Source organism: Chlorocebus sabaeus, chromosome 20, assembly GCF_047675955.1.
Source record: "Chlorocebus sabaeus isolate Y175 chromosome 20, mChlSab1.0.hap1, whole genome shotgun sequence".
Taxonomy (NCBI): Eukaryota; Metazoa; Chordata; class Mammalia; order Primates; family Cercopithecidae; genus Chlorocebus; species Chlorocebus sabaeus.
The window spans coordinates 98194255-98220668 of NC_132923.1; the positions used below are offsets into that span (position 1 = coordinate 98194255).

The 26414-nt window shown below is 42.2% G+C and overlaps 3 protein-coding genes and 1 long non-coding RNA gene across 5 annotated transcripts in view; 3 read left to right on the forward strand and 1 right to left on the reverse strand.

The window, feature by feature from the left end:
* The window catches only part of RHBDL2 (rhomboid like 2), a 44492-nt gene extending 39576 nt beyond the window's left edge, over positions 1 to 4916 (forward strand). For both annotated transcript variants that reach the window (XM_007979315.3, XM_073007462.1), the window contains exons 7-8: positions 1771 to 1832; positions 3140 to 4916. In XM_007979315.3, the coding sequence (XP_007977506.3) occupies positions 1771 to 1832; positions 3140 to 3319 (242 nt within the window). In that variant the 3' untranslated portion in view covers positions 3320 to 4916. The remainder of the gene's footprint in view (positions 1 to 1770; positions 1833 to 3139) is intronic.
* LOC140709259 (uncharacterized) overlaps positions 1 to 26414 on the reverse strand; it is a 79205-nt gene that overhangs the window by 49176 nt on the left and 3615 nt on the right. The gene's annotated exons all lie outside the window — the stretch shown is intronic.
* GJA9 (gap junction protein alpha 9) lies at positions 13864 to 16226 on the forward strand. The gene has a single exon (XM_007979314.3). The coding sequence runs from the start codon at positions 13959 to 13961 to the stop codon at positions 15504 to 15506; it is 1548 nt and encodes a 515-aa protein (XP_007977505.1). The 5' UTR covers positions 13864 to 13958; the 3' UTR covers positions 15507 to 16226.
* MYCBP (MYC binding protein) lies at positions 16660 to 26282 on the forward strand. The gene is made up of 5 exons (XM_007979313.3): positions 16660 to 16782; positions 16983 to 17055; positions 22170 to 22218; positions 22779 to 22908; positions 25055 to 26282. The coding sequence occupies exons 1-5, from the start codon at positions 16699 to 16701 to the stop codon at positions 25097 to 25099; spliced, it is 381 nt and encodes a 126-aa protein (XP_007977504.1). The 5' UTR covers positions 16660 to 16698; the 3' UTR covers positions 25100 to 26282.

Genomic DNA, 26414 nt, shown 5'->3' on the forward strand with positions numbered 1-26414 from the left:
TGGCTCTCACAGTTTTATTGGAGAATATGGAATCATTTGCTTTCATGGCCTGACACCTTCAGAACTCCCGATGGCAATTACAGGCAATTACCATGGTGGCTGAGAGTGGAGCCTTGGTGTCTTGATTTCTTTATGTATAAAATGCCACCATCCTTCTTCACTTTGATTGCTACAATAGTATTTTTCCAGCTGGTCTTCCAGTTCCTGTTCTTGCTCCCTTATAGTCTGCTTCCTATATGTCAGCTAGAATAATCTTTGTAAAACCACCAGTGTGGTCACTCAAGCCTGTAATCCTAGCACTTTGGGAGGCCGAGGTGGGTGGATCACCTGAGGTCAGGAGTTCAAGAGCTGGAGACCAGCCTGGTCAACACGGTGAAACCTTGTCTCTTCTAAAAATACAAAAATTAACTGGGCATGGTGGCAGGCGCCTGTAATCCCAGCACTTTGTGGGGCTCAGGCAGGTGGAGCAGCTGAGGTCAGGAGTTCAAGAGTTCGAGACCAACCTGACCAACATGGTGAAACCCCGTCTCTACTACATATACAAAGATTAGCCAGGTGTGGTGGCACATGTCTATAATCCCAGCTAATCAGGAGGCTGAGGCATGAAAATTGCTTGAACCTGGGAGGTGGAGGTTGCAGTGAGCCGAGATTGTACTACTGCACTCCAGCCTGGGCGACAGAGTTGAGACTCTGTCACAAACAAACAAACAAAATGTACCATGTCACTCCTGTGCTCAAGAGCTTTCAAAGACTTCCTATCACTCAGTAAAAGTTGAAGTCCTTACAATGGCCCATATAGACACTACATAATCTGTCCCCTGCTACCTATTTGATGTCATCACCCACAACCTTATCCCTAACTCTAGTCCAGAATCACCTGGAGGTCTCGTTAAAGTTGTTGGAAACAACAACTTGACCACACTTGGTAGTTGGAAAACACAGCCATGGAAGTTGGAATCTGCTAAGGAGTGTACAACTCACCTTCTAAAAACAAAACAGAAAGCTGAGTCCCACCCTCAAGGTTTCTGGTTCAGTAGGTCTGGGGTGGGTTTAAGAGTTTTCATTTCTAATGTTTCCAGGTGAAGCTGATACTGCTGGTCTTGGTAAAAACCACTTTGAAAACCACTGATCCAGCCAGCTCAACTGCTTTGGTATTTTTCATACACACCAGGCATATTCCTGCTTAGGGACTTTGTACTTGGTCTTCCCTCTCTCTGAAACACTCTTGTGTCAAATAGCAGCATGACTTGGACCCTTACCTCTGTCCAGCGTCATATTCTCAGAGAGATCCTCCTTGATACCCCTATTGGAAATCACACTTGACATCTGGCATTCCTAGTTCTTCTTCCTCTCTTTGTATTTTCTCCATAGCTCTTAGCACTATTTGACATACTGTATGTTTTACTTATTTGTTTGCCTCCCTGCCAATCACTCCCCGCCACACCCGCCAACAGTTTGTCAGCTACATGAGGCAGGTCTGTTGGATCTGCCCACTGCTGCCCATCTACCAGCTAGAATGATGCCTGACACATAGAGGACAATGAATGCTTGTTGGATGAATAAATCTGTAAAATGGGATAATGATAGTTCCTACTTCATAGGGTTGTGATGAAGATTAATGAGTTAAAAAAATCTCATAGAAAAGCACCTGTCACAGAGTTAAGTCTCAATAAATGATAGCTAGTATTATTATTATTAGAGGGGAACCAAAAACATTTGGTGTACTATTGTGGAGATTCTGAGCCTTTATCAGAGTGTTTTTCCTTCTAGTTGTGTTAGACATGGGATTTGCTCTCTACAGAAGGTTCTTTGTTCCTGAAGATGGGTCTCCGGTGAGTTCAGTTTCTTTCTTTTATAAAATGGAAATTTGTTTACTGTCAAAAAGGGTTATCAAATAGGGGTTACAACGCTGTGATTTAAGGCAGCCAAATTTCCATTTGGAAGTTAAGAAAATTTTTAAGGAAATCAGACTTTTGAATTGTCCTTCCTACTTAACTCTCTCATAGCCTTAATCATTGGCTCTACTTCACTGCACCTGCCATATTGGTAGCTATTCCAAAACAGGAGAGAATGGCCGGGCGCGGTGGCTCACGCCTGTAATTCCAGCACTTTGGGAGGCCGAGACTGGCGGATCACAAGGTCAGGAGTTCGAGGCCAGCCTGGCCAATATAGTGAAACCCCTTCTCTACTACAAATACAAAAATTATCCGGGCTTGGTGGCAGGCACCTGTAATCTCAGTTACTCGGGAGGCTGAGGTAGGAGAATCGCTTGAATCCGGGAGGTGGAGGTTGCAGTGAACCGAGATCACGTCACTGCATTCCAGCCTGGGTGACAGAGTGAGACTCCATCTCAACAAAACAGAACAAAACAACAGCAACAAAAAATCCCAGAAAACAGGAGAGAATGGATTTTCCTGTCCACGTAGAATAAAAAGCAGATTGGTTTAGCCAGGCATGGTGGCATGTGCCTGTAGTCCCAGCTACTTGGGAAGCTGAGATGGGAGGATTGCTTGAGTCTCAGAGGTTGAGTCTGCAGTGAGCTGTGATCATGCCACTGCACTCCAGCCTGGGTGACAGAGTTGAGACCCCATTTCAAAAAACAAAACAAAATGAAAAAGCAGATTGGAAACGCAATGAAAATTTGAGTTCTATAAACTGACAATAAAGAAAATTGACAAAAATTTCCAGTTTTGCTGGGATTTATCTTTGAATTTGGTGGTTTCTGTTTGGGTATTTGTTGTGTACGTTATTACTTGTGTTTTAAATGTGACACCCCATGTATGTGCAGTCAGATTATGCTGCTATAGAGATCCCTCATGGCAACTCAACCATTCTTTTAGTTGGCATCATATAGAATTATTTTAAATGCAATGATGATCAAGAATGAGAAACAATTTCTCTGTCTTTTGTACTCTAAGAATGGGTGAAAATGACATTTCTTAGCTTTGTATGTTTCAGAGTATCTCCTTCTCTCTGTGCACATGGAGCTTTGTGTCTCTTCTGTCTTACCCCTAGTTCTCTAGACTTTTAAGACTCTTGTTTGACTGTGATGGTATTTGTGTTTGAATAAGAGAGATGCAACTGAAATACACAATTAGCATTGTCTTCACTTATTTCCATTTTCTCCTTTTCTCCCAAGGTGTCTTTTGCAGCTCACATTGCAGGTGGATTTGCTGGAATGTCCATCGGCTACACGGTGTTTAGCTGCTTTGATAAAGCACTGCTGAAAGATCCAAGGTTTTGGATAGCAATCGCTGCTTATTTAGCTTGTGTCTTATTTGCTGTGTTTTTCAACATTTTCCTATCTCCAGCAAACTGACCTGCCCCTATTATAAGCCAATTAATAAAAAGAGCCATCTGGATGGGGGGAAACAAAGGAAGACTCTATGAAGAAACAGAAGTCTCAGCAAAGGTTAACAACTTTATATAGAGGAGAAAACAGCACTAAACTCATCAGTTGCAAAGATTGCCTACAAAATGACTTTAGGATTTAAGGAAGAGGCTTCTTAATGTAGAAAGGGATGAAGAAGAGAGCAAAGAAGCGTAGTAAAAACTGGAGATTGGGGCCAGGAGCAGTGGCTCATGCCTGTAATCCCAGCACTTTGGGAGGCTGAGGTGGGTGAAATCACCTGAGGTCAGGAGTTCGAGACCAACCTGACAAATATGGTGAAACCTTGTCTCTACTAAAGAAAATACAAAAATTAGCTGGGTGTGGTACTGCGTGCCTGTAGTCCCAGCTACTTGGGAGACTGAGGCAGGAGAATTGCTTGAACCTGGGAGGCGAAGGTTGCAGTGAGCTGAGATCACACTACTGCACTCCAGTGTGGGTGATAGAGCAACACTCTGTCTCAAAAAACAACACAAAACTGGAGATTGGGTCTTTTTTTCCCAGGCATATGGTAGTCTATAAAGCAGACCTCTCCTTGGAGGATATATTTTGGAGAATGCTTCATAAAATCTATGAATACTGTACAATGCTGATAATAAAAACTTTTTATACCTGTGTCAGACTCCTGATAATCACTTTAAAATAGATCACTGTTTGAGAAGACAGATCACTACTGTTTGAGGTGTTTTACATACTTTATTGATAATGTTATCAACAATCCAGAGAGGTAGTTATTACTCTGCATCTTAGAATAATCGTAAAGAATCCCTTAAATAAACCCTTAAAGAATTACGTACTTGTCTGAGGGGAGCAGCATTTAAACATAGCTAATGACTTGGAAATCTGTAGTCTCTCCTACAGGTCCAACAATGCTGTGTTCCCCAATACTGAAGAGTATCATAGGAGTACAGCAACAAACATCTATGCGGGGTACACCATGAATGGTGGAAATCTCTCATAGAAGAAGACTGAAGATTTTCTGGACTGCTAGTTTAAGATTCTGATACCGTGTCTAAGATCCCAAGGAACCTGGTACTGGCTTTCTGGTGCACACTATATACCTAGACTTCAGATTCTCATCTGTGATCAGACTGTCATCCTTCGTGTGGCTCATGGCTCTCCTAGGAGTGGGTAGGATTTATTTACAGAAGGTAAAATGTGATACCTGAAAGCTGAGAAGCATATCTTTTTTCTGTGTAGAATTCAGACTGTGGTTTACTATGTTTTTGGAAATGGTAGTTTTAGGTCATCGGAATACAGGAAATACAATGTTTTGTTTTATCATCAATGTATTTATTAAACACCTATCTAAACATGTTACTGTATTATGAAGGGCATATACACTTAGCTATAGTGAGAAAAGTTAATACTTTAGTATTTTGAGAAAAACTGATCAGAAATTTGTTTCAAAAGTTAAATTTAAGTATGAACATGGGAATATGAGTATGTTCTTGTTTTTTCTTTTTTTTGAGATGGAGTCTTGCTCTGTTTCCCAGGCTGGAGTGCAGTGGGCAGATCTTGGCTCACTACAACCTCAGCCTCCTGGGTTCAAGCAATTCTCCTACCTCAGCCTCCTGAGTAGCTGGGATTACAGGTGTGTGCCACCACACCTGGCTCATTTTTTTTTTTTTTTTTTTTAAAGATGGAGTCTTGCTCTGTCACCCAGGCTGGAGTACAGTGGCCCAATCTTGGCTCACTGAAACCTCCGCCTCCCGGGTTCAAGTGATTCTCCTGTCTCAGCTTCCTGAGTAGCTGGAATTACAGGTGGCCACCACCAAGCCCAGCTAATTTTTTTATTTATTTTTATTTTTATTTTTTTAGTAGAGATCGGGTTTCACCATGCTGGCCAGGCTGGTCTCGAACTCCTGACCTCAGGACCTCAGGTGATCTGCCTACCTTGGCCTCCCAAAGTGTTGAGATTACAGGCATGAGCCACCAAACCCAGCCCCTAATTTTTTATTTTTTTTTTGAGACTGAGTTTTGCTCTTGTTGCCTAGGCTGGAGTGCAATGGCACAATCTTGGCTCCCTGCAACCTCCACTCCCCAGGTTCAAATGATTCTCCTGCCTCAGCCTCCCGAGTAGCTGGGATTATAGGCGCCCACCACCATGCCTGGCTAATTTTTGTATTTTTAGTAGAGACAAGGTTTCACCATGTTGGCTAGGCTAGTCTTGAACTTCTGACCTCAGGTGATCCACCCACCTCTGCCTCCCAAAGTGCTGGGATTACAGGCATAAGCCACTGCGCTCAGCTAATTTTTGTATTTTTAGTAGAGACGGTGTTTCACCATGTTGGCCAGGCTGGTCTCAAACTCCTGACCTCAAGTGGTCCACCCGCCTCAGCCTCCCAAAGTGCTGGGATTACAGGTGTGAGCCACCATACCTGGCCTTATGAGCATGTTCTTGGTTAAACAAAGATTCAAACAAGAAGTTAAAAGATAAAATCTCAGCCAGGTGCAGTGGTTCATGCCTATTATCTCAGCACTTTGGAAGGCTAAGGTGGGAGGACTGCTTGGGCCCAGGAGTTTGAGAACAGCCTGGGTAACATTCAAGAACTCTATAAAAAAATAAAAAATAGCCAGGTGTGGTGGTGCTTGCCTGTAGTTCTAGCTACTCTGGAGGCTGAGGTGGGAGGATCACTGGAACCCAGGAGTTCACTGGAACCCAGGAGTTCGAGGTTACAGTGAGCTATGATCATGCCACTGCCCTCCAGCCTGGGTGACAGAGTGAGACCCTGTCTTAAATAAACAAACAAACAAAATCTCCTTTTACCTTCTCACTTCAAACCTGCTGTTTTTCCCTAGTGATGACCATCATCAGTGGTCACAACAGTATGGTGTGTATCCTTGCAGACTTTTTTCTATGTAGGATTAGCAGAAAGGAAAATGGGTTTAAGTTAATGGCTAATTCATCCACTGTACTGAACTTCACTGAATCTGCTCTACACCCCCAAAGGGACAAATTCAAAGAACAAATTAGAGGTGTCCATGGTATCACTCCCCCTAAGCATCATTTGCTTCTCAGAATTACCTCAACTAGGAAAAGTTTTTGTTAATCAATTGTAGCTAAATATATATATATATGCATATATATTATATATATGTATATATGTGTGTGTGTGTGTATATGTGTTTTTTTTTTCTTGAGACCGGGTCTTTCTCTGTTGCCCAGGCTGGAGTGCAGTGGCACCATCTTGGCTCACTGCAACCTCCGCCTCCCAGGTTCAAGCAATTCTCCTGCCTCAGCCTCACAGGTAGCTGGGATTACAAGAATGCATCACCATGCCTGGCTAATTTTTGGTATTTTTAATAGAGACTGGGTTTCACCACGTTGGCCAGGCTGGTCTTGAACTCCTGACTTCAGGTGATCCACCTGTCTCGGCCTCCCAATGTGCTGGGATTACAGATGTGAGCCACCACGCCTGGCCTGTAGTTAGATATTTTTATAAAATGTAGGTTTTAGCAGGATAAATGTGATACATGTATTGTTCTATAACTTGCTTTACAGCATGACCTAGGGACCTTTCTCTATTAGTTCATAGAGATCTTTATTCTCTGAATTGCTGAATGATACAGATGTACCATAGCTAACCATTCCTCTGTCGGACATGTAAATTGTTGCTGCTTTTGTATAATTACCAACAGTGCCATGTGAACATCCTAGCATGTGCAGTGTATCTGAGTGTATATGCTGAATGAATATTTCAAGTATCCAGAAGCAGAGAGGCTATGCTAATTTTGATAGGTTTAAATTGTCTTTTAAATAGCTGTATCCATTTATATTTTTACCTACAGGATATGAGAGTAACAGTGCCTCCCTACTTTGCCAAAAGAAGGTATTCTAAATCTTGAAAATTTTGCATTTTGATAGTTAAATAATAATATTTCACTTAAATGTGTATTTTCTACTGAGGTTGAGCAATTTTCAAGTTTATTAATAATTTATGTGTTACACATATGTAATTCAGATAACACAATATAGAAACATGAATATATTGTGTGTATGTGTCTATATATAAATATAAAATATATATATTATATATAATATATATTAAATATATAATATATAATATATATTAAATATATATATAATATATATAAATATATAAATATAAAATATAAAAAATATAAATATATATATATGTGTCCCTGGCGAAATGTTTGTATTTAATCTGAGAAGTAGCTATTGTTGGCAAAGAAGCCCAGGGAAGAAATATCTGTCTGTTACGCTCAACCTGTCAGATCAGTAGCTCTGAAGAGACCTCTAATGACCTAAAATACAATGTAATTGTTAATAACAGAACATGGGAGAGAGAATCAGGATCTATCTATGAAATTGGACATGACCCATTTATTAAGGCAGATGACCAAGACGTTATTATCTAGTAAGAAAGACTTTTTTGGTTCTAGAAACATGGTTTATTGCACAAAAAACAATGACATTTTATTGGGTTCCCCTGGTGGCAAAAATTACAGTACAAACAGCACACAAATATCTCCTGTCATTTTAAATTTGACATCTCTGAGTTATGGAGGAATCATTTACTCAGCTTAATTTGGGGCTCATGACTTTAGTCTTCTAGACTGCAGTGTGTTATCAGGACTATTATAAGCATTCTTTATCTGTGCTGTCCAATAAAGCAGCCTTTAGGTAGCTGTAGCTCTTTACATTTTTATTAAAATTATTTGAAATTAAAAATTCAATCGCTCTGATACACAAACCATATTGCAAGTGTTCAATAGCTACATTTGGCTACTGGCTGCCTTATTGGCTAGCACAGATAGAATATTTCCATTGTTGCAGAAAGTTCTATTGGACGGTGCTGTTTTAGAAGCAAGGATAAGCAGAAAGGGAAATGGATTTCAGTTGATGGATGACTCACTCACTACATTGAACTGAACTGAATCTGCTCTATACCTGCAAAGGGACAAATTCAGAAAATAAATTGAAGATGGCCATGCTAAATATGGTTTGCTTCTCAGATTTACCTAAACTAAGAAAGGTTTGTGTTAATCTCTCTGTTTTAGCTTATTAAGAAAGAGTTGTTTCAAATGTTTTTATCTTTTTCTTTTGAATTCTATGGGACTGTATCTATGTATACTAGTTTTTATGTCATTTGCTAAGAAAGCTTTAATTTGTAGCTAAATAATACTGTTCATTCTTTCAGGAAATACTATGTGTTGTCCTTTATGAAAAAAAAATCCTTTATTTCTTTTTATGATTATAAAAGTAAAATGCTCATAGTAAAAAATTGAAATACATATAATTACAATATATTAAGTATATAATTTATAATCCCAACATCCAGAGCTAATCACAGTTAATATTTTCATGAAAATCCTTCTAGACTTTTTTGTATACATTTGTAAATGTAACTAAATTTATAATAATGGGGCCATATTATTTTATTTTATAACATCAATTTCACTGAAATGAAGTATCAAATGCCTTTTTATGTATGTTTAACATTTCTACTGGTTGCATAGTATCACACCGTGGATGTGGTCCATTATTTAACCAGTTTTTCTTGTATTGATAATTACTTAATGTTTTTAGCTTATGACTATTATAAACATGAATTACATCTTTGCTTACATTATTATTATTATTTATGAACCATAAATTAGACTTAACTTGCTTACTTTTTTTTTTTTTTTGAGACAGAGTCTCACTTTGTCGCCCAGGCTAGAATGCAGTGGCCAGATCTCGGCTCACTACAGCCTTCACCTCCTGGGTTCAAGTGATTCTCCTGCCTCAGCCTCCTGTGTAGCTGGGATTACAGGCATGCGCCACCATGCCTGGCTAATTTTTATATTTTTAGTAGAGATGGGGTTTCACCATGTTGGTCAGGCTGGTCTCGAACTCCTGACCTCGTGATCCGCCCGCCTCTGCCTCCCAAAGTGTTGGGATTACAGGTGTGAGCCACGGCGCCTGGCCAACTTGCTTACGTTTTAAAGTGCTTTGGGTTGTTGGGTCAGAGTATGCTATTATTATTATTTTTTCCAGACAGAGTCTTGCTCTGTCGCCCAGGCTGGAGTGCAATGGTGTGATCTTGGTTCACTGCAACCTCTGCCTCTGGGTTCAAGTGATTCTCCTGCCTCAGCTTCCTGAGTAGCTGGGACTACAGGTGCCCGCCACCACGCCCGACTAATTTTTGTATTTTTAATAGAGAAAGGGTTTCAACCATGTTGGCCAGGCTGGTCTCAAACTCCTGACCTCAAGTGATCCGTTGGCCTCAGCCTCCTAAAGTGATGGGATTACAGGCGTGAGCCACCTTGCCTGGCCAGAGTATGCTATTATTAACATAATAAAGTCAATGGAAAGTTTCTCTGTCTCAGGAATACAACTATATTTTAGAAGGTTGATGCTTTTGCAAATCATATTAACAGAACAATGGCTGAAGAAAGGAACTAAAGACTCTAGAACTAGTTATTTAAAAAGCCAAAGCTATCACTATTTGACATTCCTAAATTTAAATGATTAAACTTAAAACAGATGATCTCTTAATGTTTCTTTCCAGCAAATCTGAGTTTGCTCATAGAGGAAAAATAATAGTTTAGTAAAAAATTTAAAGAACTGACTCTAGAGCCACAATGATTGGGTTTGAACGTCAGCTCTAGCTGTGTGACCTCAGGTAAATTAAGGTGTGCTTCTATTTCCTCATCTGTAAGATGGGGGAAAGAACATACTCACCACACAGGATTTTAGTGATGAACACATCTTGTATCTTAGTAGTTTGTTTGATTGTGTAACAGTTCCCTTTATATAAAGGGGACAGGAAAAATAGAAAATATTTATATTTTAAATGAAAAATAATGAAAACATTCACTTTTAAAAAATCTTTCTTTTGGGGTATATTTCCTCTGAGATAACCTGGGATACCAACCTTAATATGGAATCTACTGGCAAATAATCCAAGCAGCTAAATTATAACTTGCCCCACTGTTTCCTTCAAGAGAGCAGCTATATGTCTTCAATAGGTCAAATACTGCTACAGCGAAAGTTTCCATAATACTACCACCATACCAGTGAACAATCTCTTTCAAGTAGTATCTATAATGAGATTCTGGTACCACAAGGCTGGGCACTGTGGCTCACACCTGTAATCCCAGCACTTTGGGAGGCCGAGGTGGGAGGATCACCTGAGGTCGGGAGTTTGAAACCAGCCTGACCAATATGGAGGAATCCCATCTCTACTAAAAATCCAAAATTAGCTGTGCGTGGTGGTGCATGTCTGTAATCCCAGCTACTCTGCAGCCTGGGGCAGGCGAATCACTTGAACCTGGGAGGTGGAGGTTGCAGTGAGCAGAGATTGTGCCATTGCACTCCAGCCTGGGCGATAAGAGGGAAACTTCGTCTCAAAAAAAAAAAAAAAAAAAAGAAGATTCTGGTACCATAAAATAGTTGAGAATTTTTGGAGTTTTTTTTTTGAGACAGAGTTTCCACTCTTGTCACCAAGGCTGGAGTGCAATGGCATGATCTCAGCTCACTGCAACCTTCACCTCCCAGGTTCAAGCAATTCTCCTGCCTCAGCCTCCTGAGTAGCTGGGGTTACAGATGCCTGCTACCGCACCCAGTTAATTTTTTGTATTTTTGTAGGGACAGTGTTTCACCAGGTTGGCCAGGCTGGTCTGGAATTCCTGACCTCAGGTGACCCACATCGGCCTCCCAAAGTGCTGGGATTACAGGTGTGAGCCACTGTGCCGGGCTTGAAGCTCATTTTAACATAAGAATTTACAAAATTTGGGCCGGGCGCGGTGGCTCACTTTGGGAGGCTGAGGCGGGTGGATCACTCAAGGTCAGGAGTTCAAGACCAGCCTGGCCAACATGGTGAAACCCTGTCTCTACTAACAATACAAAAATTAGCCGAGCGTGGTGGTGCTTGCCTATAGTCTACTTGGGAGGCTGAGGCATAAGAATCACTTGAACCCAGGAAGTGGAGGTTGCGTGGGCCAGGATCCTGCCACTGCACTCTAGTATGGGCAACAGAGTGAGACTGTCTCCCCTGCCAAAAAAAAAAAAAAAGAAAAAAGTGTACTTTTTCATAGTAAAGTATAATAAGTACTTTATTCATATTCATAAATATTACTGAGATGAATATCTGAAAATGTTCACCAACTGCCAGGAAGAAACCAGAATTTATTTCAAATTTATTCAATTTGTATTAAAAAAAACTAATCTAAATTCCTGTGAGAGCCAGATCTATTTCCTTTGGCTTCATTAAATGCTGTATCTTACTGAATTCTCAAATGAAGCATATTCATTTTCCTATGTGTATAAATGAGATTTAAAAATCACTGACTTTTTGGCTGGGCACGGTGGCTCACGCCTGTAATCCTGGCACTTTGGGAGGCCGAGGCGGGTGGATCACGAGGTCAGGAGATCGAGATCATCCTGGCCAACATGGTGAAACCCCGTGTCTACTAAAATACAGAAAATGATCTGGGGGTGCTGGCAGGCGCCTGTAGTCCCAGCTACTCAAGAGGTTGAGGCAGGGGAATCGCTTGAACCCATGACGCGGAGGTTGCAGTAAGCTGAGATCGCGCCACTGCACTCCAGCCTGGTGACAGAGCAAGACTCCGTCCCAAAAAAAAAGAAAGAAAGGAAAAAAAATTACTGACTTTTCAAGCCAATAATGGCATGTTGGGGGAAAAAAATTGACTTTGTTATAACTTTTATATCAAATAATCTTAATAAATAAGGTTAAGGTCAAGTGAGTAGTTTTAGAAACCTTTCCAAAAGTTCTCAGTTGAAAAACAGTAACAGGCCAGGTGTGGTGGCTCACGCCTGTAATCCCAGCACTTTGGGAGGCCAGGGCAGGCAGATCACCTGAGGCCAGGAGTTCCAGACCAGCCTGGCCAACATGGAAAAACACTGTCTCTACTAAAAATCCAAAATTAGCCGGGCATGGTGGCGCATGCCTGTAATCACAGCTACTCGGGAGGCTGAGGCAGGAGAATCGCTTGAACCCAGGAGGCGAAGGTTGTGGTGAGCTGAGATTGTGCCATTGCACTCCAGCCTGGGCAATAAGAGCGAAACTCTGTCTCAAAACAAACAAACAAACAAACCCCAACAACAACAATAATAAACTTCAGCTAAGTAAGATGACTCCTCTCTGATGAGAAATCCTACAATTATATTATTATTTTTTTAATTTAAATTTTATTTTTTTTTAAGAGACAGGGTCTCTCTAATGTTGACCAGGTTGGTCTTGAACTCTTGGCCTCAAGCAATCCTCTCATCTCAGCCTGTGAAAATGCTAGGAGTATAGGCATGAGCCACCGTGCCCAGCGTACAATTTTATACATATATGTGTGTGTATATGTGTGTGTGTGCGTACATATATATATATATATATATATATATTTTTTTTTTGATATGGAGTCTTGCTCTTTTGCCCAGGCTGGGGTGCAGTGGCATAATCTCCACTCACTGCAACCTCTGCTTCCCAGGTTCAAGTGATTCTCCTGCCTCAGCCTCCCGAGTAGCTGGGATTACAGGCACCTGCCACCACACCCGGTTAATTTTTGTATTTTTAGTAGAGACGGGGTTTCACCATGTTGGCCAGGCTGGTCTCAAACCCTTGACCTCAGATGATCTGCCCACTCCGGCCTCCCAAAGTGCTGGGATTACAGGCATGAGCCAATGCACATGGCCTAAAATTATACTTTTTAAAAATTTTTTTGAGATGGAGTCTCACTCTGTCGCCCAGGCTGGAGTGCAGTGGCATGATCTTGGCTCACTGCAACCTCTGCCTTCCAGGTTCAAGTGATTCTCCTGCCTCAGCCTCCTGAGTAGCTGGGACTACAAGCGCCCGCCACCATGCCTAGCTAATTTTTGTATTTTTAGTAGAGGCGGGCTTTCAACATGTTGGCCAGGCTGGTCTTGAACTCCTGATCTCAAATGATCCACCCACCTTGGCCTCCCAAAGTGTTGGGATTATAGGTGTGAGCCACCATGCCCAGCCTATATTCTTAATAGAGAATATATATACTCCTCCTCCAGGTATCATGTTTTTTCATTATATTGTGATATCTAAATATAAGTGATTTTAAATTCCTGACATTTAAATATATTATTGGTAACAGATTAACACTTTGGCCAGGTGTGGTGACCCACACCTGTAATCCCCACACTTTGTGAGGCCAAGGCAAGAGTATCACTTGAGTCTAGGAGTTTGAGACTAGCTGCGGCAATGTAGTGAGACCCTGTCTCTACAAAAAATAAAAAACTTATCTGGGTGTAGTGGCACACACCTGTAGTCCCAGCTACTCAGGAGGCTGAGAGCGGAGATGATTGCTTGAGCCTGGGAGGTTGAGGCTGCAGTGAGTTGTGGCTGCAACACTGCACTCCAGCCTGGGCAACAGAGGGAGACTCTGTCTCAACAAACAAACAAAGAAAAAACCCCACAGCTATCTAGGGAAAAAGTAAAGCAACCAGCATATAGAAGTGACATATTGTTATATTTTCACCATAGGTTTGCTTTAAGAAATAGTGCTCCCTTCAGAATGGAAGAATTTAACTGCTTCTTATTTGATGGGGATCAGAGCTAAGATGGCTGACTAAATAAACATGGGGGACTGGAATCTCCTTGGAGATACTCTGGAGGAAGTTCACATCCACTCCACCACGATTGGAAAGATCTGGCTCACCATCCTATTCATATTTCGAATGCTTGTTCTGGGTGTAGCAGCTGAAGATGTCTGGAATGATGAGCAGTCCGGCTTCGTCTGCAATACAGAACAACCAGGCTGCAGAAATGTATGCTATGACCAGGCCTTTCCTATCTCCCTCATTAGATACTGGGTTCTGCAGGTGATATTTGTATCTTCACCATCCCTGGTCTACATGGGCCATGCATTGTACCGACTGAGAGTTCTAGAGGAAGAGAGGCAAAGGATGAAAGCTCAGTTAAGAGTAGAACTGGAGGGGGTAGAGTTTGAAATGCCTAGGGATCGGAGGAGATTGGAGCAAGAGCTTTGTCAGCTGGAGAAAAGGAAACTAAATAAAGCTCCACTCAGAGGAACCTTGCTTTGCACTTATGTGATACACATTTTCACTCGCTCTGTGGTTGAAGTTGGATTCATGATTGGACAGTACCTTTTATATGGATTTCACTTAGAGCCTCTATTTAAGTGCCATGGCCACCCGTGTCCAAATATAATCGACTGTTTTGTCTCAAGACCAACAGAAAAGACAATATTCCTATTATTTATGCAATCTATAGCCACTATTTCACTTTTCTTAAACATTCTAGAAATTTTCCACCTAGGTTTTAAAAAGATTAAAAGAGGGATTTGGGGAAAATACAAGTTGAAGAAGGAACATAATGAATTCCATGCAAACAAGGCAAAACAAAACGTAGCCAAATATCAGAGCACATCTGCAAATTCACTGAAGCGACTCCCTTCTGCCCCTGATTATAATCTGTTAGTGGAAAAGCAAACACACACTGCGGTGTACCCTAGTTTAAATTCATCTTCTGTATTCCAGCCAAATCCTGACAATCACAGTGTAAATGATGAGAAATGCATTTTGAATGAACAGGAAACTGTACTTTCTAACGAGATTTCCACACTTAGTACTAGCTGTACTCATTTTCAACACATCAGTTCAAATAATAACAAAGACACTCATAAAATATTTCGAAAAGAAGTTAATGGTAACCAGTTAAGGGAAAAAAGAGAAACTGAAGGCAAAGACCGCAAAAGGAACTACTACTCTAGAGGTCACCATTCTATTCCCAGTGTTGCTATAGATGGAGAGAACAACAGGAGGCAGTCACCCCAACCAGCTTTCTCCTTGCCAGCTAACTGCGATTGGAAACCGCGGTGGCTTACAGCTACATGGGGTTCCTCTACAGAACATGAAAACCGGGGGTCACCTCCTAAACGTAACCTCAAGGGCCAGTTCAGAAAGGGCATAGTCAGAACCCTTCCTCCTTCACAAGGAGAGTCTCAATCACTTGACATTCCAAACACAGCTGATTCTTTGGGAGGGCTGTCCTTTGAGCTAGGGTTGGTCAGAACCTATAATAATCCTGTTTGTCCTCCAAATCACGTAGTGTCCCTAACGAACAATCTCATTGGTAGGCGGGTTCCCACAGATCTTCAGATCTAAACAGCGGTTGGCTTTTAGACATTATATATATTATCAGAGAAGTAGCCTAGTGGTGGTGGGGCAGGGACAAAATAGATATGGGCAGCTCTAAAGACCAGCTGTTAAGACAGACGGCAAACTCATTTCAGCAAGGGAAAAACAGCTCTAATTCTAGATTGTGAAAGAACACTTCTAAATCCAAAGACATAAGGTTGTCAAATCAGGATTTTTTTTTTTTTTTTTTTTTTTAAATGATATACTTTCGAATGTGTGTAACTGATTTTGGGAAAATCACATGTTCAGAACTGGGGCTAAATGGTTTGATCAGGTTTTCTCTTTGAAGAGACTACAGCCTTAGGACACGGTTCTTCTTCTACATAATTCCACCTTGGACACTGGGTTAATTTTGTTTGCCCCTGGAACACAATCACGTAGTTTCCTTCTAGACTGCATCCTGATGTGTCTTGAGTATAATCACGTGTTGCTACCTAGTAAATAAAATCTTAAAAAGATCCGTGGCTTTCCTTCACCAGTTCATAGCATCGTGATTCATTGCCCGGATTGGACTCGGCTCTACTCACTGGACATCTAACCTCTCCACTTAATTAACAGTATGCACCCTACAGGGGTGTTGTGAGGATTAAAATTTAAAATACCCGTGTTTTCTACAGTGCCTGGCGCACAGCGCTCAAAAGCTATTGCAAGCTCGTTACTGCTCATCCTCCAGAAGCCCACATCAAGTCAGCCACGACTCAAGGAGACTCCAAAGATAAAAGCTGGAACCAAAATACATGATTCTAAACACCCTCCTCAGCTACTGCAAAGTCGTGAGCACTTTCTCAGGACGAGAGCCAAGAAGTCCAGCACCTATGGGTCACCACAGTTTCCGAGGTCCCAGATGAGAAAGATGAACTCGCTACCAGCGTGCGGCGATCCTTCCTCTCGCAATAGTCCCAGTGCTCCCGGGCCCTGCCTCCGAACGCCAGTACAGAGTTACCAAAACCTCACCTCTTGCAAAGAAAACGAATCGCTAGGGGGACCGGAAGAGGAAGAGGTGCGGCTCCGACAGCCAGAGGGGCGGGCATACGCAGCCTCTCTCGGCTCAGCCTGCAACTGGGGATGCAGAGCGTCCTGGTCGCCATGAAAACAGGCCACACCCCGGCGATCCCTGCCCGTGGTTCGCAAGTGCGCAGGCGCGCGCCCCCTTCCGCGCATGAGCAGTTCTGCTCCCAACCCGCCAGTCGCGGTCTCCGGCGCCAGCTACGCCGCTGCCGCTGTCACTATGGCCCATTACAAAGTGAGGGGGGCGCGGCGTGGCTGGGGGCATGCGGGCGGTAGCAAGCCGTTGGTCGGCTCTGGGTGGGAAAGGGGTCGCGCGCGCAGGTTTGGGCGGGAGGGCCCCGAGGTAGCGAGGCGGAGGCGGGGTTGCCAGACTCCCAGCGCCTTCTTCCTGCTTGGCTCCCGGGCTCTGGCCACTGACCCCCGGTGTCTCTTCAGGCCGCCGACTCGAAGCGTGAGCAGTTCCGGAGGTACTTGGAGAAGTCGGGGGTGCTGGACACGCTGACCAAGGGTGAGCCTGGGCTAGGAGAGGGTACCTCGTGCCCTCGTCGTGCTCCCCGGCTCTGCCCTTTTCCCCAGCGGGCCGTAGCGTGGGGAAGGAGGGAAAACAGATGGGGCCCGTCCGGGGTCCAGCGAGGTGGGCCTCGGGGTTCGGTAGAGACCTGGCTGCTGGAGGCCGCCCGGGTGAGGTAGGCTAGCTAGGCTACCCTTCTCTGCACTGGGAGTGAAACTCTTGCAGCTGTTGCAAAGTCTCTTCAACTTCCGTTGCTTTGCCTCGAGCAGCCGCAGTGGACATGTTTGCCAAAGACCTTCAGATCCCAATTCCTCCCACCTTACGGTTTTTGTGGAGTCCTCAGAATCTTGTTAAGAAACAGTTTCCCTCCAACAAAGAGCAACTGGAAAAATGACCGAATTTCAAAGTGGGCTATGAAGTAGTTGAGTGAGCCTAATCCCCGAAGTAGGAGATGCATGGCCAATTTGGCTGTGGCTTTTCAGCCCCCATTCCTTAGTCTGTGTCAATTCTTATTTTGTGTATATTTCATAGTTAAAGTAGAATTACAGTTTAAAGAGCTCGAGGGCATATCAAGATGGTTACATTGCTTTCACTTTTTAAAATGAAAACTTGTTAACGCTGTATCTCTTCATTCGTGGCTTCGAGATCTAAGTAAGTAGATGAGTAAAGTGTCGGAAACAGGAGGATTCCAAGGGGTAGGGTACAGTTTACTTCATTAGCTTAATAGTAATTTAAATGCCTGCTATGTCACTTAACTCACCGGGATTTTCAAGGGTGTAGAATGGAATTGTTGGCAGGGGTCAGGACTTGGGTCATAACGAAACTAGGAAGTTTGGGAAGTGTGGGAAATAAGTAGGTAACTGCTCTTTGGACAGAAGCAAAGTTTAGAGGAAAATTCTAGGAGCATAACTCCTGGGTCTCAGCAGAAAGCAGGCTAGTAATTTTGAATTGTTACCTATTTGGGGTTCAGATAATAGTTTACCTCTTTGCAAATAAACTTCAGCAAGTATTAAGGGACTACTCTGAAAGTACTGTGCTATGTTGTCTCTGGAAGTGTCACAGATGCTTTGAATGTCATTCCCTCTAAAAACTCCATAAGTTCATTTCTTTCATTTAATCATTTTACTCAGGCATCTGTTCTGCACACTGGAGATAAGCAGAGGAGGATAAAAGTCTCGGCTCTCATAAGCTTATGTCCTAGTTGAGGGAGACAAATACATAAATACCTAGTGTCAGCTAGAGGTAAGTGTTACAGATAAAAATACAGCGAAGTTAGGGATAAAGAGTAACAGGTGAGGCCAGGCACGTGGCTCATGCCTGTAATCTCAGCACTTTGGGAGGCTGAGGTGGGTGGACTGCTAGAGCCCAGGAGTTCAAGACCAGTCTGGGCAACATGGCAAAACTCCCATCTCTTAAAAGAAAAAATTGCTGGGCATGGTGTGTGCCTGTAATTTAGCTACTCTGGAGGCTGAGGTGAGAGAATCACTTGAACCCAAGAGGTCAAGGCTGCAGTGAGTTGTGATTGTGCCCCTGGGCAACAGTGACACTCTGTCTCAAAAAAAAACAAGTGACAGGTGGGATGTGTGTGTCATTTTATATAGGGTGGTGGGGGGAAGGCCTTAAGTACTTTTGAGCAGAAACCTGAAAGAAACAATATCTGTCAAGAGTTTCAGGAAGTATAAGGAGGCCAGAGTGGTTGGATGGAGCAAGTGAAAGATTGAATGGTAAAAGGCAGAAAAATGACAGTTGTAGGAGGTAACTGACTACACAGAAGATGTTGCCCAAGCTGGAGTGCAGCGGCATGATCTCAGCTCACTGCAACCTCCACCTCCGGGTTCAAGCGATTGTCCTGCCTCAGCCTCCCAAGTAGCTGGGATTACAGGCATGCGCCACCATGCTCAGCTAATTTTTTGTATTTTTAGTAGAGACGAGGTTTCACCAGGTGGGCCAGGCTGGTCTTGAACTCCTTACCTCAGGTGATCCGCTCGCCTCAGCCCCTCAAAGTGCTGGGATTACAAGTGTGAGCCACTGCGCCTGGCCTCCACTAGAATTTAACCTTTCAATCTCCTTAGATTTCCAGGCTCCCAAATAACATCAGCCAATACAGTATTGACGTGATTTATTAAAAATTTGATTTTCAGCTTCAAACATAGGTGCTTTACACAATTCTATTTGTTTTTACTTTTTATTTTTTTTGAGACAGAGTCTCACTCTGTCACCCAGGAATGCCTGGCCTCAAGTGATCCTCCTGTCTTAGCTTCCCCAAGTGTTGATGTTATAGGCATGACCCACTGTGCCCAGCCTCACAAATTTAATTTACATATATATATATATTTTTTTGAGACAAGGTCTCTGTCGCCCAGACTGGAGTGCAGTGGTGCAGTCACGTCTCACTGCAGTCTTAATCTCCCAGGTTCAAGCAATTCTTCCGCCTCAGACACCCAAGTAGCTAGGACTACAGGCATGCACCACTATGCCCAGCTAATTTTTATTTTTATTTTTTTTTTTTTTGAGATGGAGTCTCGCTCTGTCACCCAGGCTGGAGTGCAGTGGTTCTGTCTCGGCTCACTGCAAGCTCCGCCTCCCGGGTTCATGCCATTCTCCTGCCTCAATCTCCCAAGTAGCTGGGACTACAGGTGCCCGCCACCACGCCCAGCTAATTTTTTGTATATTTAGTAGAGACAGGGTTTCACCGTGTTAGCCAGGATGGTCTTGATCTCTTGACCTCATGATCTGCCTGCCTAGGCCTCCCAAAGTGCTGGGATTACAGGCGTGAGCCACCATGCCCGACCAATTTTTTTTTTTTTTTTGGTAGAGTCGGGGTGTTGCCCAGGTTGATCTCAAAAACTCCTAGGCTCAAGCAATCCTCCTGCCTTGGCCTCTCAAAGTGCTGGAATTTCAGGCATGACCACTGTGGCCTAAATTTTTTACAGCTTATTTCCAAGATGATTTGAATTAGTTTATAACATTAAAACACTATGAAAGGATGGCTAAAGATAAAGATGATAAATCATTTGGAAGCTGAAGCATTTTAGCTATTTTGAGCAGTATATCAACCTCTAAAAATCCTGGCTGCGAAGGCAAAAAGGGGTGCACGATTGGGTATAGAGTTCTTGTCTGATTAGAAGGAAGTGCATTTCATTTATAGAAAAACACAGGAAACTTAGTATTTACAGTATCTTCTGCAATGATCAACCTTGTAAGTACCACTGACAGAAATTAGAAGCTGAAAGAAATGGGGTGGGGGAATAAGAGGAGAGAGAAGAGTATTAATATTCATGTCTTATAAAATTAGGATTTGGCTGGGTGCTCATGCCTGTAATTCCAGAACTTTGGGAGGCTGAGGAGGGCGGATCACCTGAGGTCGGGAGTTCGAGACTAGCCTGACCAACATGGAGAAACCCCGTCTCTACTAAAAATACAAAATTAGCCGGGCATGGTGGTGCATGCCTGTAGTCCCAGCTACTAGCGAGGCTGAGGCAGGAGAATCGCTTGAACCTGGGAGGCGGAGGTTGTGGTGAGCGGAGATTGCATGCCTTTGCACTCCAGCCAGGGCAACAAGAGCGAAACTCCATTTCACAAACAAACAAAAACAACGAATTTCTCAAAAAACAGTGCTGTTAAGTGTATTTAGATGAAGAGTAACTATCACAACTCAATGTAAATTGTTAAAAATAGTTGTCCATTTGATTTTTTCATACTGTATATTATTTTGGTAAGTTATTAAAACTCTAAAACAAAAGTATGTAAGTTGGTTTACAACAGGACTTAACTTGGGGTCTAGATATCTATCACTGTTTTTTTTTTTCTTTTAGACAGAGTCTTGCTCTGTTGCCCAGGCTGTAGTGCAGTGGCATGATCTCAGCTCACTGTAAGCTCCAGCTCCCAGGTTCATGCCATTTTCCTGCCTCAGCCTCCCGAGTAGCTGGGACTACAGCTGCTGGCCACCATGCCCGGCTAATTTTTTGTATTTTTAGTAGAGACGGGGTTTCACTGTGTTAGCCAGGATGGTCTTGATCTCCTGACCTGGTGATTTGCCTGCCTCGGCCTCCCAAAGTGATGGGATTACAGGCGTGAGCCACTGTGCCCAGCCACATTTTTTTGTGTGTGGTTACTTTTTTTGCTTTTATTAAATTTTTCAAAGGGTTCCATGCACAAAAAGGCCAACCACTAATTTAGAGTTTTTTTTTTTTATCGAAGTAGTAAATTCTAGGAAGAATTTGTTCCATAGATGAAGAGCAAGGCAGTGCTCATATGAGTGATTAGATATGAAACCACTCAAGTATACCTTATTTTAATGTTGATTTGAGCATGTTGACTACAGGTAAAATTTTTGGTTGGTGGTTATTTAGCAAAACAAACTTCACTTTTAAGACCATGTTTGAATTCAGAGCATCTTCCAGGAATTACCATAGTCCTGTTGATTCTTTGCTAAATTCTCGAATTTCTTTCTTCTCACTGTTCTATCACTCCCATCCCTCTACTGCAGGTTGCTGTCTTTTTAAACTGGATTACCACATCAGCCTTTTAACTGTTCTTCCTGTCTTTATCCTCATCCCACTCCAGCTGGTTCACATAGCAGTTAAGAGTGGATCCTGTCACTCCCTTCCTTAAAACTGTTTAATTATATGCCAACCAAATTTGCATGACCCTCCATAATGTGGCCATGACCACCTTTCCAGCTTCCTTTCCTGCCAAATTACATCTCCAGCCATACTTGAATTTTCAGTTCCTCAATACATTGTTTTCTTGCTCCTGGGCCTTCCCATTTTATCTGAAACACTCATCCCCTAGGTATCAGGTCTTTGCCTTCCTTTAGGAATCCTTCCCTGATGTCCTAGGCTTGCTTAGGTGTTCTTCCAGTGTGCTATCGTAACCCATTATCCAGTATTACTGCTTGATACCCTCTGTCTAGTTCCTTGCATATCTTTTATGCTTGACTGTAAATTTGTTGAGAACAGGGACCTTGTTTGTCTTGTTCAGCATTGTATAGTCTTTGCAACGTGCTCAGCATATAGTTGGCACCTAATATTTACTGGGTAATGGAATATAATTTCAGCCATTCAAATTTAATACGTCAATTGTTGCTTTTTCTGCTTTTTGATTTGCAGTGTTGGTAGCCTTATATGAAGAACCAGAGAAACCTAACAGTGCTTTGGAGTATCCTTTCATCTTTCAAGTCAGAAAAAGGCTTTATTTTGAAACTCTTATTTTTTTAGATAGATAATAATCTTTAAAATACTTCTGAATATTGAGAAAGTTACTTTTTTTTTTTTTTTTTTTTTTTTGAGACGGAGTCTTGCACTGTTGCCTGGTGGGGAGTGCAGTGGTGTAATCTTGGCTCACTGCAACCTCCGCTTCCTGGCTTTAAGCGATTCTCCTGCCTCAGCCTCCCAAGTAGCTGGGATTACAGGTGCCCGCCACCACGCCCAGCTAATTTTTTGTATTTTTAGTAGAGACAGCGTTTCACTATGTTGGTCAGGCTAGTCTCAAACTCCTGACCTCGTGATCTGCCCACCTTGGCCTCCCAAAGTGCTGGGATTACAGGCGTGAGCCACCATGCCCAGCCGAGAAAGTTGGTTTCACTTGAGTTTTTGGATGGTGATCTCTGGGTAGATATTGGTGGTAAAGTGGGTGACTGTGGTCAGGGATATTGCTACTACTCTGTGCTATTTCATTAGTTTCATTCATGTCTAATAAGCTCTTAACACTGATGATAGTTTTTTAAAGCATCACTTAGGAGCTGCTACCCCAGAGAATCCAGAAATAGAGCTGCTTCGCCTAGAACTGGCTGAAATGAAAGAGAAATATGAAGCTATTGTAGAAGAAAATAAAAAACTGAAAGCAAAGGTAAATTTTTAAAAATAAGTCATGTGAAGATAATTTTACCTGTAATAATTATATGATGAAAACCTCACTAAAATGGACAGGAGGGGAGGAAGGTGGGTGAATATCAATTTGAATTAATTGCAAAGGCCAAAGTTATGCTCTGTCTAGAAGACCACAAGACAGGCTGGGCGTGGTGGCTCATGCCTGTAATTCCAGCACTTTGGGAGGCCAAGGTGGGCAGATCACGAGGTCAAGAGTTCGAGACCAGCCTAGCTAACATGGTGAAACCCTGTCTCTACTAAGGATACAAAAATTAGCCAGGCATGGTGGCATGTGCCTGTAATCCCAGCTACTCTGGAGGCTGAGGCAGGAGAATCGCTTGAACCCGGGAGGTGTAAGTTCCAGTGAGCCGAGATTGTGCCACTGCATTCCAGCCTGGGTGACAGAACAAGACTTCATCTCGCGGAGGGGGAAAGAAAAGAAAAAAAGAAAACCACAAGACATACTGGAAATAGGACAAGCAAAGAAGCAAAGTGTGGTCAAAAAGAGGTCTGGCCGGGTGTGGTGGCTCACGCCTATAATCCCAGCACTTTGGGAGGCCGAAGTGGGCAGATCACCTGAGGTCAGGTGTTCGAGATCAGCCTGGCCAACATGGAGACACCCCGTCTCTACTGAAAATACAAAATTAGCCGGGCTTGGTGGTGCATGCCTATAATCCCAGCTACTTGGGAGGCTGAGGCGGGAGAATTGCTTGAACCCGGGAGGTGGAAGTTGCAGTGAGCCAAGACCATGCCACTGCACTCCAGCCTAGGCAACAAGAATGAAACTCCATCTCAAAAAAAAAAGAGGTTCTTAGGAACCTGCATCAACAAAAGGATGAGAATATTGGTTAATGTTCTTTATAAGTAAATGGTCAGTTCTGAAGTTCTTAAGCAGTTGATTTTAAGTAGGCCAATATGGGTCCACTGCTTTGTAAATGGTACCTCTTAGAATGTGTACAGTTCATAGTCTGCAAGGCCATATGTGGTGGCCCTCTGTAAATTTGTTAGGAGTTAATTTTATCTAGTGCTAAAAGTTTTTTCTTTCTTTTTTTGAGACAGGGTCTCTGTTACCCAGGCTGGTGTGCAGTGGTGCAGTCATGTCTCACTGCAGCCTTGACTTCCCAGGCTCAAGCAATCCCCCGACTTCTGCCTCCTGAGTAGCTGGGACTGCAGGCATTTGCCACCATGCTCGGCTAATTTTTAAATTTTTTTAGAAATGGGGTCCCGCTATGTTGCCCAGGTTGGTCTCAAACTCATGGGCTCAAACGTTCCTCCTGGTTTGGCCTCCCAAAGTGTTGGGATTATAGGCATGAGCCACCGCACCCAGCCAGTTTTTTCTTTTTTCAAAGTCCTGTGAGAATTTTCATGAACTTCAAGTTAATCAACTCTTAAGTCTTTGAGGTCTTAACATGTTCTTAATCACATAATGTATTTTACCTTACTCTCAGTATTTCTCATAATTTATCTTCTCAACAACTTTGTGAGATAAGTGAAACAAGTACACAAGCCACTTTGTAGGTGAGGAAATTCCGAAAGCACAGTAAAGTCTAATAAGCTTCTCAATTCCAACAGGTAGTTGGCAGAACCCTAATGTTAGCCTAGTGTTCTTGCAAGGAACCACACTTAGCATAAAATAAAATGCATTTATTTTAAATTATCCAAGGTTCCACAATGTGTAATGCTAGTTAACTTTTTGGAACCTTTTAACTCAAAGACATTAGTAGTAGTTTATTGGCTAAGTTAAGACATGTCACATAACTCTTTACTTTTCAGTGGGTATTTTCAGTAAACTTTTGGTGGAGAGGAAGAAAGTTCCTTATAAGCAAATGAATCTTTGGGAAGATATAGTTTATTGCATATCAAGTATTTGAACAGTACAGTCATGATCTGGAATGAAATTTTAGTTTCAGAGCAATTTTAAAGGTTTATATGAAAAGGGCTTTCATTAGATTCGATTGTATTAAATCTTAAATCACTGAAGGATTTAAAATGGATAGTTATAGAAACTGATATAAATACAGTTTACTGGCTTGATAACTAGTTGAATATAATAGTTACCTTGTTTTTCTATTTTTTACCCAATTTAGAATGAAATTCACCTAAATTCCTCTGTCTTTGCCCCATAGCTTGCTCAGTATGAACCACCTCAGGAGGAGAAGCGTGCTGAATAGGATTCTTCTCAGTTGAAAAGACAATGAAAAATGGTTTTGTATGACTTGAATAGTTTGTATAGTATATAATCTTTTCTGAACAGATGCTATAGAACTCTTTTAATATGTTTAATTCACCTATCACACTCTGTTAAAAACACATAGAATCATCAATAAAAACTCAATATAACTTTCTTTGGGTCTTAAAGCAGGAGAATCCAAAGTAAATCCTGAAAAAAAACTAAACACAGCCATCTAACTCATTACCTTAAAAGACATTCTGTTTATTAGTCTGATTAGGAATGATGGCACTGGTTGTATTTTAGCCAAGACAGTTTAGCATGGAGCTATTCCTTGGTATAGTTCAGGAAATGAACACAGGTACAGTCATTCTTTGAAGGTGACACTGTTGTGTATATTCCCTATAGGCAGCTGGAGAGATCTGTGTGACACAAGATGCTTTTGTACAGGTTCCCATGAATCTTCTGCTCTTGTTTGTATAACATGGAACAAATAACTTCTTTGCCACCACTTTGCCTTAGATAACTCTGTGTGTGTGCCAGTTTGAACTCTGACACCACATTTTCCTTCTATGCAATCATGCCTTGTCTGATAATCTTGCATTGCTTTGCTCTGAGCTTTAGTGGGTCCTAGTTGCACACTGGCCTTTCTGTGCTATTTTTCAATTTGCCTAATAATAGCAGTTACCCTTATTGTAATTTATGTAACTTTGTAAACAGGATCACACTGTACCCCTTGCCTGCCTTATTTGCTTACTGAGCACAGGACAGAGGCAATATACAACTCTGGGTTCACACACAAGCTGAGATGAGAAGAGGAATGAGCCATATATTGTGGAAAATCATAGTTTGTAGGTATAATTATATAGTGCTTTTCTCCCTCAAAGTATTTTTCTAGCCTTGAATTCATTTTATCTTCATTATATAATCCCTGTGAAGTAGGTGGGACAAGTATGAGGGGAAGAGGGGTGCTGAATTTTTAGGCCAAAGACTGATATTAATACAAATCACTCACTAACTGTAGAGCCTTGGGCATATCAGTGAACTGCTCTAAGATTTACTGTCTTCATCTGTTTAATGAGTAGAATATCCGTGATGCCTACCTCACAGGGTTGTTGTGAGGGTCAAATGAGAATGTATGTGAAAGATTTGTAAATGGTAAAGCACTATATTCTTGTTTGTTAGTCCTTTTTCCTTTCTTTGGGTAGACCTACAGTCAGATGTTTTGTTTTATTGATCACTTATTTTCCTTACTGATAGACTGTCATTTTATAGACATATTCCTATTTCATATATTCTCTTTCTGTTGTTAGAGA

Bases quoted from the DNA above. Each gene is read 5' to 3' on its own strand.
- GJA9 (XM_007979314.3), top strand. From the start codon at position 13,959: ATGGGGGACTGGAATCTCCTTGGAGATACTCTGGAGGAAGTTCACATC.
- MYCBP (XM_007979313.3), top strand. From the start codon at position 16,699: ATGAGCAGTTCTGCTCCCAACCCGCCAGTCGCGGTCTCCGGCGCCAGC. The intron at 22,219-22,778 runs GTATCCTTTCAT...CACTGATGATAG, and splicing joins AAACCTAACAGTGCTTTGGA to TTTTTTAAAGCATCACTTAG. The intron at 22,909-25,054 runs GTAAATTTTTAA...TTTGCCCCATAG, and splicing joins ATAAAAAACTGAAAGCAAAG to CTTGCTCAGTATGAACCACC.